Raw genomic sequence first — 14,501 nt, forward strand, 5'->3', positions numbered from 1 at the left:
TTGTCACATCAACGCTTCTCCTTTAATTGTGTGAGTGCTGAGAGAAAAGCTTACAGGCTCACGGCGTCGTGACAACTCAAACGACAAAGAAAAAACACAGCTCATAACGAAACGGGGCTACATCGCTACTCTGTGTCCGATAACAGCCCATAGGGGGCGTTTCTACTTTCTAATTAACTTTTTGACTTTAATTTAGCATTTTATGGACATTTTCTACACATTTCATACACACACACATGTCATGGGTATTGTAATATAGTATAATAATGTATGCAAAATGCATACATAGTGTATGAAATGCATTGAAAGTTATTTTGTAAACATTTTTTCCTATGAAATACCAATTGGGAAGTGAAATGCGTACAAAATCTGTAGGAATTACATGCAAAACGTGTATAAAATGTCTTTGAAATTTATTTAAATGTCAAAGAAAAGTATAGCAAATACTGTACTTAAAACAGCCAGGCAGAGTGCCTATTAAATATGGACAAAATGGCAAAAAAGGGTATCTTAAAACTAGCTAGTAAAAGTGTATAAGTGTATTTGTCAAGTTTATGCGAAAGGCCTTTGAAATATGTGTGGAATGCTTATGAAAATTGCATGTAAAATAGAAAAAATATGCAAAAAATGTGCATGAAATGCCTACAAATATGCTAAACGTGCATAAAGTCTGCACTGAAATTTAAGCAAAAGTGCAAAAAAAAGTGCAAAAATTTTTGCAAAAAATGCAAAAGTCTCTGTGTCAGAAATGCAAACCAATTCTGGCAAAAATTTGTACACAGCGCCTCGGAAATACACACAAAATGCCAATAAAATAGAGTATACAGTCTAAAAAATGTGTTGAAAATTACTAAATAAAAGTATTTGAAATACTTATGAAATACTGTACTTAAAACAGCTATGAAATTCAGACAAAATGAAAATAAAATGCCAACAAAATGTCTATGAATCATGTATAAATACTCATAAAAATGCATAGGAAAAGGCAAATAACACGTGTGCTCATGCCCGTGAACAATACTTGTGAAATCTCTAAAAAAAATTCGCTAAAAATGCCAATGAAACACAATATACAGTCTATGAAATGTCTTGAAAATTACTAAATGCTAAAAAAAAAATATTTGCAATACTGATGAAATAGTGTACTTAATACATCGGCTATGAAATACAGACAAAATGACAATAAAATGCCAACCAAATGTCTATGAATCATGTATAAATACTCATAAAATGCATAGGAAAAGGCACACCTTTGCTCTCAGAAATTCACTAAAAATATGAAAGGAAATGTGAAGGAAATTGCATGCAAAAAGTCTAAAAAAATATACAAAATGCCTATGAAATGCATATAAAATGTGTACAAATTGTCTGAAATACATATAGAAAATGGGTGGATTGAGGGTGCCCCAAATACCAACGAAAAGCGCCACAAAAAATAATTAAAAAATGTACACAAAAAGTGTGTAAAATGCCGAGAAAAAAGTGTCTGACATAACTATAAAGTAGGCAAAATGTATATAAACGAAGGCGGTGACTTCATTGTAATTAATAATCCATGAATTGTCAGAGTGAGGGGCACATCAAGGCCTGCCCCTACTGATAAGATTGTGTATATTAACCAACGTCCTGGTTCATTTCTTCCTTTTGACATTTGGGTTTGTGTACAGCCTCTCTCAGCATCCACAGACGACTGCAATTTCCAGAGACGCTCTGACATTTTTTTTTTTCTGGTCAATGTCATTTCCTGTCTTTTCTCCAGTGTGATTGGTCCATGCTTTTGTTGATTTCATCTCACATGTCTTCTGTCTTCTATCTTCCTTTTTTCCTCATTTCTGTCACTATTACGTCCCCCCCCCCCCCCCCCCCCCGCTACAAACACCACCGTCACCAGCGCACGTGGACACGTCCACGGTGACCTTTGACGTAGACCCCCTCGACCTGGATGCCGAGGAGCTCCCTGAGTCGCAGGGTGACCCTCGCTCCCCCAAGGGCATGTCCGGCAGCGTGACGTCACCTCAGGCCAACACGCACCGGCTGCCCTTCTTTAAGAAGGTAACATTTAACGGAGTGGGGGGGGGGGGGGGTGCTGGATGCTGCTCACCTTCGCCAACCTCCTCCTCCTCCTCCTCCCACCTGCCTGCATTTGCCCCCAATCCTCCTCCTCCTCCTTCTTCCGGGATGCCTCTCACTAACCCTGCTGCCCTGACCTTTAACACTGTTTGGCCCCTCCCACCCTTCACAGGCCTGAGGGAGGAGTTAAACTAACAACATGCCTGATGAGGGAGGAGCTACAAACTACAAAACCCCAGCCCCGCTACCCCCGCCGCACCCGGCCCCCAGTGCTAACCTACCGAGAACTAACTCTGCTCTTTTTTTTGTGTGTGTGTTCCGTGGAACGCTTCGCTTCGTAGGCGGCCCGGCTAAACAGAAACAGAAGTCGGTGAGTGGGCTCTCCTTGGCTAACCGCACTCGCTTCCTCCTCATCCTCATCCTCATCCTCATCTCACGTCCCCCTTCCTCTTATTTTGGAGTAAAAAGCATGCATTCTAAACTCATCACCTGCCCAGCCTGGTCTCGCCTCCTCGACGGCTGCCATGGCGACGCTGCAGGTGCGCGTCCAAAGCACATCTCGTTAGCGTTGATGCGGCCGACGACGCGCCTTCGTCTCCTTTTGTGTCGGCTGAGTGGAACCCCTAATGTGGGAACATCAGGGAACATAGCTGGGTTCCCAAAGTGGGCTGCGCATTCACACAGGGGTACGCCCATTGTCATAGGGGGCACGTGAATTGAAAAGAAAAATAATTAGCGCCAACACTCACAATTACGAGTGTGCCTGAACGCCTCATGCTACAATTTTTTTTCCGCGTTATTTGCTCTCTGTGTGCATCGTATGGACAAATAAGTTTGATGATTATGTCATCCATTAAGAATAACGATGTCTGATATTGGCTTTTTTGCCGAAAAACGATATGCCGATATTCTCCAACTCTCAATTTCCGATAACGATACGTGTAACATGACATATCTCCAGCATTTTTTTCATGATCAGGTACAAATCTGATACCGATGTCGACCGATATTACATTTTTATGCTGATATCATCCTGCAAGGAACTCTCGTCAAAGGTGTCCTCGATAGCAAATAACTAGTCAAAGATCTTCAATAAGACAGGAGCGCTCGGCTGGCTGTGTTTAAAGGGTTTACTGCAAAGAGTTCTTGTCAAAGATCCTCAATATCACAGGAGCGCTCGTGTATTTCTAAAGGACCTACTGCGAAAACGCTAGTCCAAGATCCTCGATATGACACAAGTGCTGTGCTGTTTTTAAGGATCTGCTGCAAGAACTCTCGGTAAAGATCCTCTATATGACAGGAGCGCTCGGCTGGCTGTGTTTAAAGGGTTTACTGCAAAGAGTTCTTGTCAAAGATCCTCAATATCACAGGAGCGCTCGTGTATTTCTAAAGGACCTACTGCGAAAACGCTAGTCCAAGATCCTCGATATGACACAAGTGCTGTGCTGTTTTTAAGGATCTGCTGCCAGAACTCTCGGTAAAGATCCTCTATATCACAGGAGCGCTCGTGTATTTCTAAAGGACCTACTGCGAAAACGCTAGTCCAAGATCCTCGATATGACACAAGTGCTGTGCTATTTTTAAGGATCTGCTGCAAGAACTCTCGGTAAAGATCCTCTATATGACAGGAGCGCTCGGCTGGCTGTGTTTAAAGGTTTTACTGCAAAGAGTTCTCGTCAAAGATCCTCAATATTACAGGAGCACTCATGTATTTCTAAAGGACCTATTTCGAAAACGCTAGTCCAAGATCCAAGTGCTGTTTTTAAGGATCTGCTGCAAGAACTCTGGGTAAAGATCCTCTATATGACAGGAGCGCTTTGCTGAGCAACACTCATCAAATGCTCCGGTGTTTTAAACTGAACTCAGGGACCCTTCTGATGTCATTCCTGGTCCAGATCTGGCCCGCGGGCCACCAGTTGCGCACCTGCTAACGCTATTAATACACCCATGTCATGCACACCACTCCACCAGCACTGGCCCCGCTCAGACCCGTTAGAATATGTATTTATAGCCCGCATGGATGCAAATGAGGCCAAATGGTCTTTATGTAACGTAATGTCATACAATGTAGCGGCGGCGTGCTACCTCACCGCATACATCATGCTGTCAGTACGTACGCCACACATTGTTTTCACCCCCCCCTCCCCCCCGGTCTTTGTGGGAAATCAAAAAGAAGCAGCGGCGCTTATACGGATGAATCATTGCGGTCGTGACTCATACTGTAAGAATCGGCTTTACGGCGTGGATCATCTGCGTGTGGGCGATGTATGTGTCTTTAAGTCTCATGTGTTTCCCACGCTCCTTTTATATGATTATATTCATCTCCTCAAAACGTTACGTGCGGTCTACCTACAGAAAATGTCTACAGGAAGTGGCAGAAATTGCTAAAAATTTGTAAGCAGTAATGCGCAATCCGGTTGAGTGGTTAGTGCGCAGGCCTCGCAGCTAGGAGACCCGAGTTCAATTCCACCCTCGGCCATCTCTGTGGGGAGTTTGCTTGTGAGGATGAGCTATAGAAAATGAATGAATATTTAAGCATTATTAGAGCCCTCTAGACATGAAACAACACCCCTATATTGACTTTTAAACTCCCCAAAATTGTAAATAAAAGGAAATAAAACCTTTTAGGGGCTGCACGGTGGTGTCCGAGTGGTTAGCACACAGGCTGCACAAATAGGAGACCCGAGTTCAATTCCACCCTCGGCTATCTCTGTGTGGAGTTTGCATGTTCTCCCCGTGCATGCGTGGGTTTTTTTTTTCCGGGTACTCCGGTTTCCTCCCTCATTCCGAAAACATGCTAGGTTAATTGTTTAGTGTGAGTGTGAATGGTTGTTTGCCTATATGTGCCCTGTGATTGGCTGGCTGGCGACCAGTCCAGGGTGTACCCCGCCTCTTGCCCGAAGACAGCTGAGATCACCCCCCGGCAATCCTTGTGAGGATGAGCTGTAGAAAATGAATGAATATTTAAGCATTATTAGAGCCCTCTAGACATGAAATAACACCCCTATATTGACTTTTAAACTCTCCAAATTTGTAAATAAAAGGAAATAAAGGGGCTTTAGGGGCTGCACGACGGTGTACGAGTGGTTAGCACACAGGCTTCACAAATAGGAGACCAGAGTTCAATTCCACCCTCGGCTATCTCTGTGTGGAGTTTGCATGTTCTCCCTGTGCATGCGTGGGTTTTTTTTTCCGGGTACTCCGGTTTCCTCCCACATTCCGAAAACATGCTAGGTTAATTGTTTAGTGTGAGTGTGAATGGTTGTTTGCCTATATGTGCCCTGTGATTGGCTGGCTGGCGACCAGTCCAGGGTGTACCCCGCCTCTCGCCCGAAGACAGCTGGGATAGGCTCCAGCACCCCCGGCAATCCTTGTGAGGATAAGCTGTAGAAAATGAATGAATATTTAAGCATTATTAGAGCCCTCTAGACATGAAATAACACCCCTATATTGACTTTTAAACTCTCCAAATTTGTAAATAAAAGGAAATAAAGTCTTTTAGGGGCTGCACGACGGTGTCCGAGTGGTTAGCACACAGGCTTCACAAATAGGAGACCAGAGTTCAATTCCACTCTTGGCCTTCTCTGTGTGGAGTTTGCATGTTCTCCCCGTGCATGAGTGGGTTTTCTCCGGGTACTCTGGTTTCCTCCTCACATTGCAGGTTAATTGTTTAATTGGAGTGTGAATGGTTGTTTGTCTATATGTTCCCTATGATTGGCTGGCTGGGCACCAGTCCAGGGTGTACCCCGCCTCTCGCCCGAAGACAGCTGGGATAGGCTCCAGCTGAGGATAAGAGGTTGAAAATGAATGAATAATGCGGCATTAGCATTAAACTGTATTGAGTGAGGGCCCCACAGTCAGGAGATGGGGAAGACCTGGGTTCGATTTCCCGCTTTGCATCTCTGTGTCGATTTTGCATGTCCCTCCCGCACCCCCGTGTGTGCGTGGGTTTTCTCCACGCCACGTTCGACACATCCTGCAGTTCCGCGTCACATCAAACTCCAACCGCCAGCCAATAAAAATCCTTCTTAAGTGATGAATTAGCTCTCATTATAGTATCCAGGTGTACCTAATGATGTGGGCCATGATTAAAGGCAGCTCCCCCCACCCTGACCCCCGGTGCTTAAATTATGCAGACTTTAATTAAGTGAGACGGCGTCCGTGGAGAATTAGAACTTAGCTCTGTGTGTCCTCACGGCAGCCATTAAATCAAAAGATGCTAAAAGCTACGCTGAATGGATGAATGGATGAATGGATGATTCGGGAAGTGTATTTAAACACGTGCACGTGCGTATGTGCGCTCTCCCAGATGGAGCATGTGCCCCCCTATGACGTGGTGCCCTCCATGAGACCCATCATCCTGGTCGGACCGTCGCTCAAAGGCTACGAGGTGAGAACGCCGGCTTGATAGAAGCAGCTGTGCCTAATGAAGTGGCTCATCTAACACCCGCCGCTATACCGTCAGGTGACCGACATGATGCAGAAGGCTCTCTTTGACTTCCTGAAACACAAGTTTGAGGGAAGGTAGGTGTCGCCTCACCTCACTCCTTGCACACCGCTTTTTTTTTTTTTTTTTTTTTTTGGTATCCCGGCAACCGACTGCCTCGCTTGTGGCAGGATATCCATCACGCGGGTGACGGCGGACATCTCGCTGGCCAAGCGCTCGGTCCTCAACAATCCCAGCAAGCACACCATCATCGAACGCTCCAGCACCCGATCCAGCCTGGGTAAGCAAACACAACACCGAATATTTATTTTCGTCATATCATCATACGCTGCGTCGTGTGGGGGTGGGGGAGGAGGGGGGTTCAGACCTTGTCCGGCGAGGGCCACATCGTGAAATATGAAAGGATGGAAGGGTCACTATGATACTTTATAAAGCATATGCTCATTAGTGACGTGTCATTATTATTATTATTATTATTACCAATTCTGGTCTTTGCGTTAGTTTTTTTAATCTTTAATCTTAATCTTTTTAATCTTTAAAATATTTAATTAAATATTAATATTAATGAATTTAATTAAATATTAATATTAATTAATGAATTTAATTAAATATTAATATTAATTAATTTAATCAAATGTTTAATAAAAAATGTATTCGTAAATAATTTAATAATTAATAATTAATTTATTAAGATTAATTAATTGTACCTTATTCCCATCATTTATAAGGGATTTTATAATGCATAATAATAACTTTATAATGTATTTTATCATATAAAATACAATATCAATCCCCAACCTATTTATTTTGTGTTGTTTGTTTCACATAATATTTTAAAAAAAAATTGTTTTCTATGCTATTATTTTCCCTCATAATATTACAATTTTTTTCTGGTAAAATGTGAAGTTTTTTATCATTCCAGTTCAACGTTTTGCTTTTCATATTTTGACTTTGCTCATTTAAAGTTACAGCTGTTTTCCCCCGATTTTTTTTTTTTTTTTTTACATTTTCCAGTTATTTTAACTTTATTCTTGTAAAAAAAAAATGCGTTCTTATATAAAAAATTCATAAAATACTATCATCATAAAAGGTCAACTTTTATTGATTTTTACAGCAATTTTAACTGCGTTTCCCTCCAAGGTCCCATAATAGTGTATTGGACGTTTTTGGGGGTTTAGTAACCCCTACTGGGAACATGCATATATCACATACGACGACGTAACATTAAGGAGTGCAAGGCCAGGCTGCATTTTAGGAGGTGTAAGCGGTGGGCGTATAGGTTTCCTTCAAAAGTCCCGAGCTCCGGTAACACATTAATGTTCGAACTCCATTAAAAAGTCACTTTTAAAAGGATACCTTTTAAAACAAAAACAAAGAACAAGTGTCATTATATTTTCCAACTTCTTTGAGTCTGATCTCTCTTCATCCTGTCTCTCTGCCCTTCACCCATGTTTCCTCCTCCCTTTTCTTCCTTCCTCCTCTCTCCCACCGCTCATCTCCTTCCTCCACCCTCCTTTGATTCAGATGTACTGGGTATGTATGCATCCCTCCTCCTCCTCATCTCCTCCTCTTTGACCTTTTCCTCCTGACTCTTCCTCTCCATCCTCTGCTCATACATGGTTTGTTTGCCCGTCTGCTTGCCTGTCGGCTGCTCCTCATACTTCACTCTGACAGCCTGTAGCTTCTAATAAAAAAACGTGTTATGAAACTCGGCCCCCCCAAAAACCAAAAACCTCACCATCCAGAGCGGAGCGGATCCGTGTGGGAGGGCAGAAGGGCCACGAGCTGCTCTCTCCGAGCGGGAAGGAAAGCTGATACTCTCCGGCTTCACACCGTACGTACGTGAGAGCGTACGAGCTTCGAGCTGCTCCTCGTCCAGCTTTTCACTTCAGTTTGCAAACATGAGAGTGCGCGTGTGTGTGTGTGTGTGTGTGTGTGTGTGTGTGCGTGGAGGTTAATGGAAGCCTTGCCTCCGCTTCCTGCCTCCGATAACTCTTATCACTGCGAGGACGCTCTGCTCCATCACAACATGAGCCACGCTTCCACCAAGTGTTACGATGTTACCACACAGCTCAGCACCCAATGACATCGTTATGGACTTTAGACTTTACTTACCTGCACGGTGGAGGGGTGGTTTTAGCATCTAGGCCACAGTCAAGAAGACCTGGGTTTGATTCTCTGTATTTAGTTTGCATGTTTCCGGTTTCCTCTCACATTCCAAAAACATGCTAGGTTAATTAGCGACTCCAAATTGTCCATAGGTATGAATGTGAGTGTGAATGGTTGTTTGTCTATATGTGCCCTGTGATTGGCTGGTGACCAGTCCAGGGTGTACCCCGCCTCTCGCTCGAAGACAGCTGGGATAGGCTCCAGCACCCCCTGTGACCCTTGTGTGAATAAGCGGTAGAAAATGAATGAATATTTAAGCATTATTAGAGCCCTCTAGACATGAAATAACACCCCTATATTTACTTTTAAACTCTTATTACCCAAATTTGTAAATATAAGGAAATTTTTAACACATTTTAGGGGCTACACGGTGGGTGAGTGGTTAGCACACAGGCTTCACAAATAGGACACCCAAGTTCAATTCCACCCTCGGCCATCTCTGTGTGGAGTTTGCATGTTCTCCCCGTGCATGCGTGGGTTTTTTTCTCCAGGTACTCCGGTTTCCTCCCACATTCCAAAAACATGCTAGGTTAATTAGCGACTCCAAATTGTCCATAGGTATGAATGTGAGTGTGAATGGTTGTTTGTCTATATGTGCCCTGTGATTGGCTGGCCACCAGTCCAGGGTGTCTTTAGTCTGAAGACAGCTGGGATAGGCTCCAGCATACCCGCGTGAGGATAAGCAGTAGAAAATGGATGCATGTTTTTTTCACTTTTATTTAAGTCATTTATATTTATGTACACTTTAATTGACATTTCAATTTATTGTTGTAATTTCTACACTTATTTAGGTTATTTTAATTTAAAAAATTTTTTTACACTTTTAAGTCATTTTTATATTTATTTTATAATTATTTATACTTTTGTTAATTATTATTAATTAATTGATTATTTAATTAATTCTTAATTAAATAATATTTTTTATTTAATTATCATTATTTAATTATTGATGTTTTATTTATTTTGATTAGTTATTATTTAATATATATTACATTCTACATTATATAATAAATGCATTATTTATTCATTATTTTTTTTATTAATTTTTTTGGTATTTGTGTGGATTTATTTGATTTTTTTAATTGCCCGTCATCTTAAACATAACATAACATAGAACATAACTGCATGCATTCATATACAACATGTATTTTTAATCATTAAAGACAATAATAAAATCTACTAAGGCATTAGTTTCTTCCTGTTTTTATTGTACTCAATATTTCTAAAATACGGGTCGTATTGTATTTGTAGGTAACGGATCTCAATAAAGATTCAAAGGGAACCGAACCGTACCGTGCCGTACCGTACCGTACCGTACCGTAGCACTTGGTGGAAGAATGGGAAACAAACCCCCCCCGGAAGAGTCGGCGTACTTGCTCTGACGACACTGATGTTGTTTGTTTTCTCTTTGTCTTTGGTGTTAATAATATGGCGTGAACCCGCACCCTTATTATGGCATCTCATTCTTCAAGCGCCTCCTTCTCTCGAAGTAAGAAAACCATAAAAAAAAAAAAACGAGAAGAGGAAAAACACGAGGGCTTCCTTCATGTTTGGAGGTGACAGAATGAGAATGCTGCACCGCTCCATTTAGCCCAGCATAAATGGAACTCAACGCTTGGAAATGTTTGGAGAGTTTTTTTTGCATGACCCCCCCCCCCCTTCACCGTACTAACCTGGCATTTCCAAGATGTGTTTATTTTTTTTCACCTTCTCACCTGTCTTCCGCCCGTCCGCAGCTGAGGTCCAGAGCGAGATTGAACGCATCTTCGAGCTGGCCCGCACGCTGCAGCTGGTGGCTCTGGATGCCGACACCATCAACCACCCGTCCCAGCTGGCTAAGACCTCGCTGGCGCCCATCATCGTCTACATCAAAATAGCCTCACCTAAGGTATGGCGGGGACAGACTCGGACTTGGACTTGGACAAGCTTGGGAACCATTTTGGTACGTTTCTAGAACATTTTCATTGTTTTCTAGGTTCTGCAGAGGCTCATCAAATCCAGAGGGAAATCCCAAGCCAAACATCTCAACGTGCAGATGGTGGCGGCCGACAAGTTGGCTCAGTGCCCCCCTGTGAGTGACAACTTCCTGTTTATTTTGAAACAGTGATAGACTGACAGAAGTAGAAGGAAACGATAGCTAGAAGTGCTTGGATTCGTTTCCTGGTCACTTTACACCAGGGGTTTCAAACACGTGGCCCATGGGCCAAATGTGGCCCGCAGGACACTAGTTTGAGGCCCCCGCCTTGATATGAAAATTTAATGTCAAGTTTGATATGGATGCTGTATGGTATCATGTACTCAGAAAAAATTATTACGTTTCATTAATGTTCATGTTAAAGGTTAAATAACTGTTAATAGTTATCCTCCCTATCCGTGCGGAAGTGGTAAGTTTTGGCTATTTAAGTTTAAAGGAAATAACTTGAAGGCTACCGTTTAGGTCGCTAGCGCTCTAGTTTGCGAGTTAGCATGTGTCTCAAGACTTTGCATAGCGCCTGTTGCTAGGCAGAAAAGGAACAATTGCCATAATAATTAAAGACAAAAAGCATCGCTTTGAGCTAACGTTAGCTTTATTTTTATACCTCGGTTTTGGTAAATGCTACTTTGCTTCTTCGCCCCACAGGAACTGTTTGACATCATCCTGGACGAGAACCAACTGGAAGACGCCTGCGAGCACCTGGCCGACTACCTGGAGGCCTACTGGAAGGCCACCCACCCCCCGAGCAGCAACCCGCCCAACCCCCTGCTCAACCGCACCATGGCCACGGCGGCGCTGGCCGCCTCGCCCGAGCCCGTCTCCAACCTGCAGGTACAGGTGCTCACCTCCCTGCGCAGGAACATGGATCCGTGGCCCGACATGGACGGGACGGCGGCGGCGGGGGCTGAGGGCAAAGAGGACGAACACGCCCTCTGAGTCCGCCCGGCGCTGACTCTGGCGGACGTGAACACAAACGGGGGAAGGAGGGAGGGAGAACACCATGTCGCCTCCGTACGTGACCGCCCACGGCAGAATCTGTCCTCCAGCGTTCATAACACCTAAATCTGGACTTCCGGAGCAACCCCCCCCCCCCTGAAGGCGCCGCCACCCCTTCTTCTTGATGTCATCATCTCCTGCTCTCTTTCGTTCGCTCCGTGGCCTCCGTCCTCCGCCACTTTTGTTTCACCCTCCTCTCTCCGGCTTGCCGTCCTCCCCCGTTGTTGCCATGGCACCGCCCCTGAAAACAGCAAGTCATGCCTGCTTCATCCAGCGGAAGCCGCCCAGCTTGGTGGAGGCTGCCAACTAACGCCTTTTAACAGCACGTAGTACTTTTTAAACCAAAGAATGCATTTTGATATTAATCTTAAACATTTTTTTTTTACTTTTATCGACAATCACTTAAAAAAAAAAAAAAAAAAAAGGACTCAAGTGACGGGTGAGGAACATGCGGCTCATGGGCCATATTTGGGTCATAAGAGCATTTCATAGTTGGAGCTATTTGGACTTTGTGTTTCTTAGCGAGGCTCCTCCCACATTTTATGGCACATTCTAAAATTTTTGGGAATTTTGATTTGGACTCAAATTTGGACCTAAAATGCTCCGGTCCAAACCAAAATGTCCGACTTCCTGGGTTCTTGAGACTTTTTTTCATGCGTCCTGTCATGATGGATGTCGCCACCACATTTTGTGACAGTCAGTGAAACCAGGGGGAGGCGGGGCTTTTTTTTTTTTTTTTTTAAATGTTCACCAAGTCTAATGTGAATGCAAACTTGTTTGAGGCCCTCAAAAACGCGGAGAACAAGAAACATTTTGAACAATTCAAGAAATAATTAATTGTCACCTGGTGGCCACGCCCATATTTTATGAAAAAATAACTTTGCATTTAACCCATAACATAAAATAAGAAAGATTAATCTGATTCTTGTAGGACAGCCGCCAGTTTAAACAGGCCTAGCTGTTGTTGCCATGACTGCAGTTGACCACAGGGCGGCACTGTTGAGTAGATTTCTGGTGTCAATACTCCCATCAATTAGAACTTAACTGCTTTTGACTTTGAATGGCGTTTGCAAGCATGTCAATGTGTTGGGAGACTAGCGTGCATGTTTAATGTGTTTACATGGCCCGTGCTAACCCTGCACTAACTACTCACCCATGGTTTGTGTCTCTGCATGGCCTGGACTTGCTGTAGGGCCCCAACTTGGTGCACAGTGAGCCCCCCAAGCGGGAAGGCACGGACAGCGGCGGGAGCGGCCCCCTACATGACTACCACGGCGACCTGGGAGGAAAACCTCAGCAGCAGCAGCAGCAACAGCAGCAGCAAGCGTACCTTCGCTCCTCCCGTGGCCAGCTGAGAGCAGGCAGTGGGCGGGGCCTATCCAGACAAGACACCTTTGACTCAGAGACACAAGGCAGCCGGGACTCGGCGTACACCGAAGCGGGCGACTCCTGCATGGACATTGAAACCGACCCCTACGAGGAGCCGGAGCCCTACCGAGGAGGCGGCGGAGGCGGCGGCGGCGGCGGGAGCCGTCTGCACCTGGCGCAACACCACGGGCGCCAGGCCTCCTGGGAGGACGAGGGCGCCGAGCCGGACCAGGAGAACCTCAACCAGGCTCCAGCGCCGAGCCAGGGGCAGACGCACGGGCGCGCCAAGCTGAGGGAGCGCTACTGCCAGGACCCGGTGGACACGGGGGCCGGAAAGGGCCGCAACAAGAACCAGGACGACTGGGGCAGGGACGTCTACATCCGCTGATGCCGAGGAGAGTACGAAGCAGGACAACAAATGTTTACATCCGATGTAAAAAAAAAAAAAAAAAAAAAACACATACACGCTCACGGTAGATTTACGTTCGACTAAATTCGGTTTTACACTGCATGAATGTTACGATTGTGGTCCATATGACGCGCCTTCAAACTGCAGTATAGAATGTGAGGGCAGCTTCATCATCAACGTCCTCCAAAGTCTTAAACAGGGTCTTCATCAGATTCATCATATCACCCCCCCGCCCCCGCCTCCACCCCAAACCTACCTAGTGTGCAGTGTCAGGGTTTCTCCTCGCCTTCTTTTTCTTTTGGTTTCAAATCTCAGGCAGAGTGAGAGATCTGCACGCTCCGCTTCTTATCACCTGGACCTTAAAAAAAACTGGTGAAGAAGTCGCTAAATATTTCTTTTTTTTTTTTTTTGCAACACTCGGCTCAAACAAAGACTCCAAAGACTCATGACTAGCGCTACAGCTTCCCCCCCCCCACACCACCCCACACCACCACCCTGCCGTAACAACTCCAAATCACAAGTGCCGGAAGGTCTCGCCAAGCCATGTCCGCCGCCGCCGCCACGGTGGGATGTCTTAACTCTTACACTCCTTCTTCCCATGACAGATGATGCGTCACAATGTCACATCTTGCTTTTTTTTTTTTTTTTTTTTTTTGAATACAATTTACTTTTGCGCTTAAATTATCTTAAATTCACCCCCAAAACAGCCCACTTTTTGGATTTATTTCTTTGTTGCCTTTTTCCAAAGCTCCCATTTGTGAGAGGCATATCCAGTAGAATCATAATGGAAAATTAATTAGCCTCCCTCGGCCCCCTTTCTGTCTTCAGTTGAATAAATATTAAATAATATTATTGTTGCGTTATCGCAATTGTTTAAAAAAAAACAACAAATAATGACATAACATGTATCATTGGTGCCTGATTGTAGCTACATTTTGCTTTTTTTTCTGCCTTTCATTTTTAATCTGTGGATAAATTCGTATTTTAATTAAAAATGTCAGCAGAAAATGCCATTGTGTCATTTTATTGTTGTAAAAATATATTACAATCTCTAGTACAGGAACAGG

The 14,501-nt window shown here is 44.2% G+C and overlaps 1 protein-coding gene across 2 annotated transcripts in view; it reads left to right on the plus strand.

The window, feature by feature from the left end:
- Positions 1 to 14,325, plus strand: part of cacnb1 (calcium channel, voltage-dependent, beta 1 subunit) — a 28,464-nt gene extending 14,139 nt beyond the window's left edge. The window contains exons 7-14 of one of the 2 annotated variants that reach the window (XM_078797421.1): positions 1,892 to 2,052; positions 6,380 to 6,460; positions 6,536 to 6,594; positions 6,688 to 6,797; positions 10,423 to 10,574; positions 10,662 to 10,757; positions 11,307 to 11,492; positions 12,850 to 14,325. In XM_078797421.1, the coding sequence (XP_078653547.1) occupies positions 1,892 to 2,052; positions 6,380 to 6,460; positions 6,536 to 6,594; positions 6,688 to 6,797; positions 10,423 to 10,574; positions 10,662 to 10,757; positions 11,307 to 11,492; positions 12,850 to 13,413 (1,409 nt within the window). In that variant the 3' untranslated portion in view covers positions 13,414 to 14,325. Of the gene's footprint in view, positions 1 to 1,891; positions 2,053 to 2,411; positions 2,441 to 6,379; positions 6,461 to 6,535; positions 6,595 to 6,687; positions 6,798 to 10,422; positions 10,575 to 10,661; positions 10,758 to 11,306; positions 11,493 to 12,849 lie in introns of both variants that reach the window. The other variant, XM_078797422.1, reaches the window with a different exon arrangement.
- Positions 14,326 to 14,501: the final 176 nt, after the last annotated feature.

The sequence above is a fragment of the Doryrhamphus excisus genome, linkage group LG16 (assembly GCF_037039965.1).
Source record: "Doryrhamphus excisus strain RoL-2023G ecotype Guam linkage group LG16, RoL_Dexc_Guam_v1.1, whole genome shotgun sequence".
Classification (NCBI taxonomy): Eukaryota; Metazoa; Chordata; class Actinopteri; order Syngnathiformes; family Syngnathidae; genus Doryrhamphus; species Doryrhamphus excisus.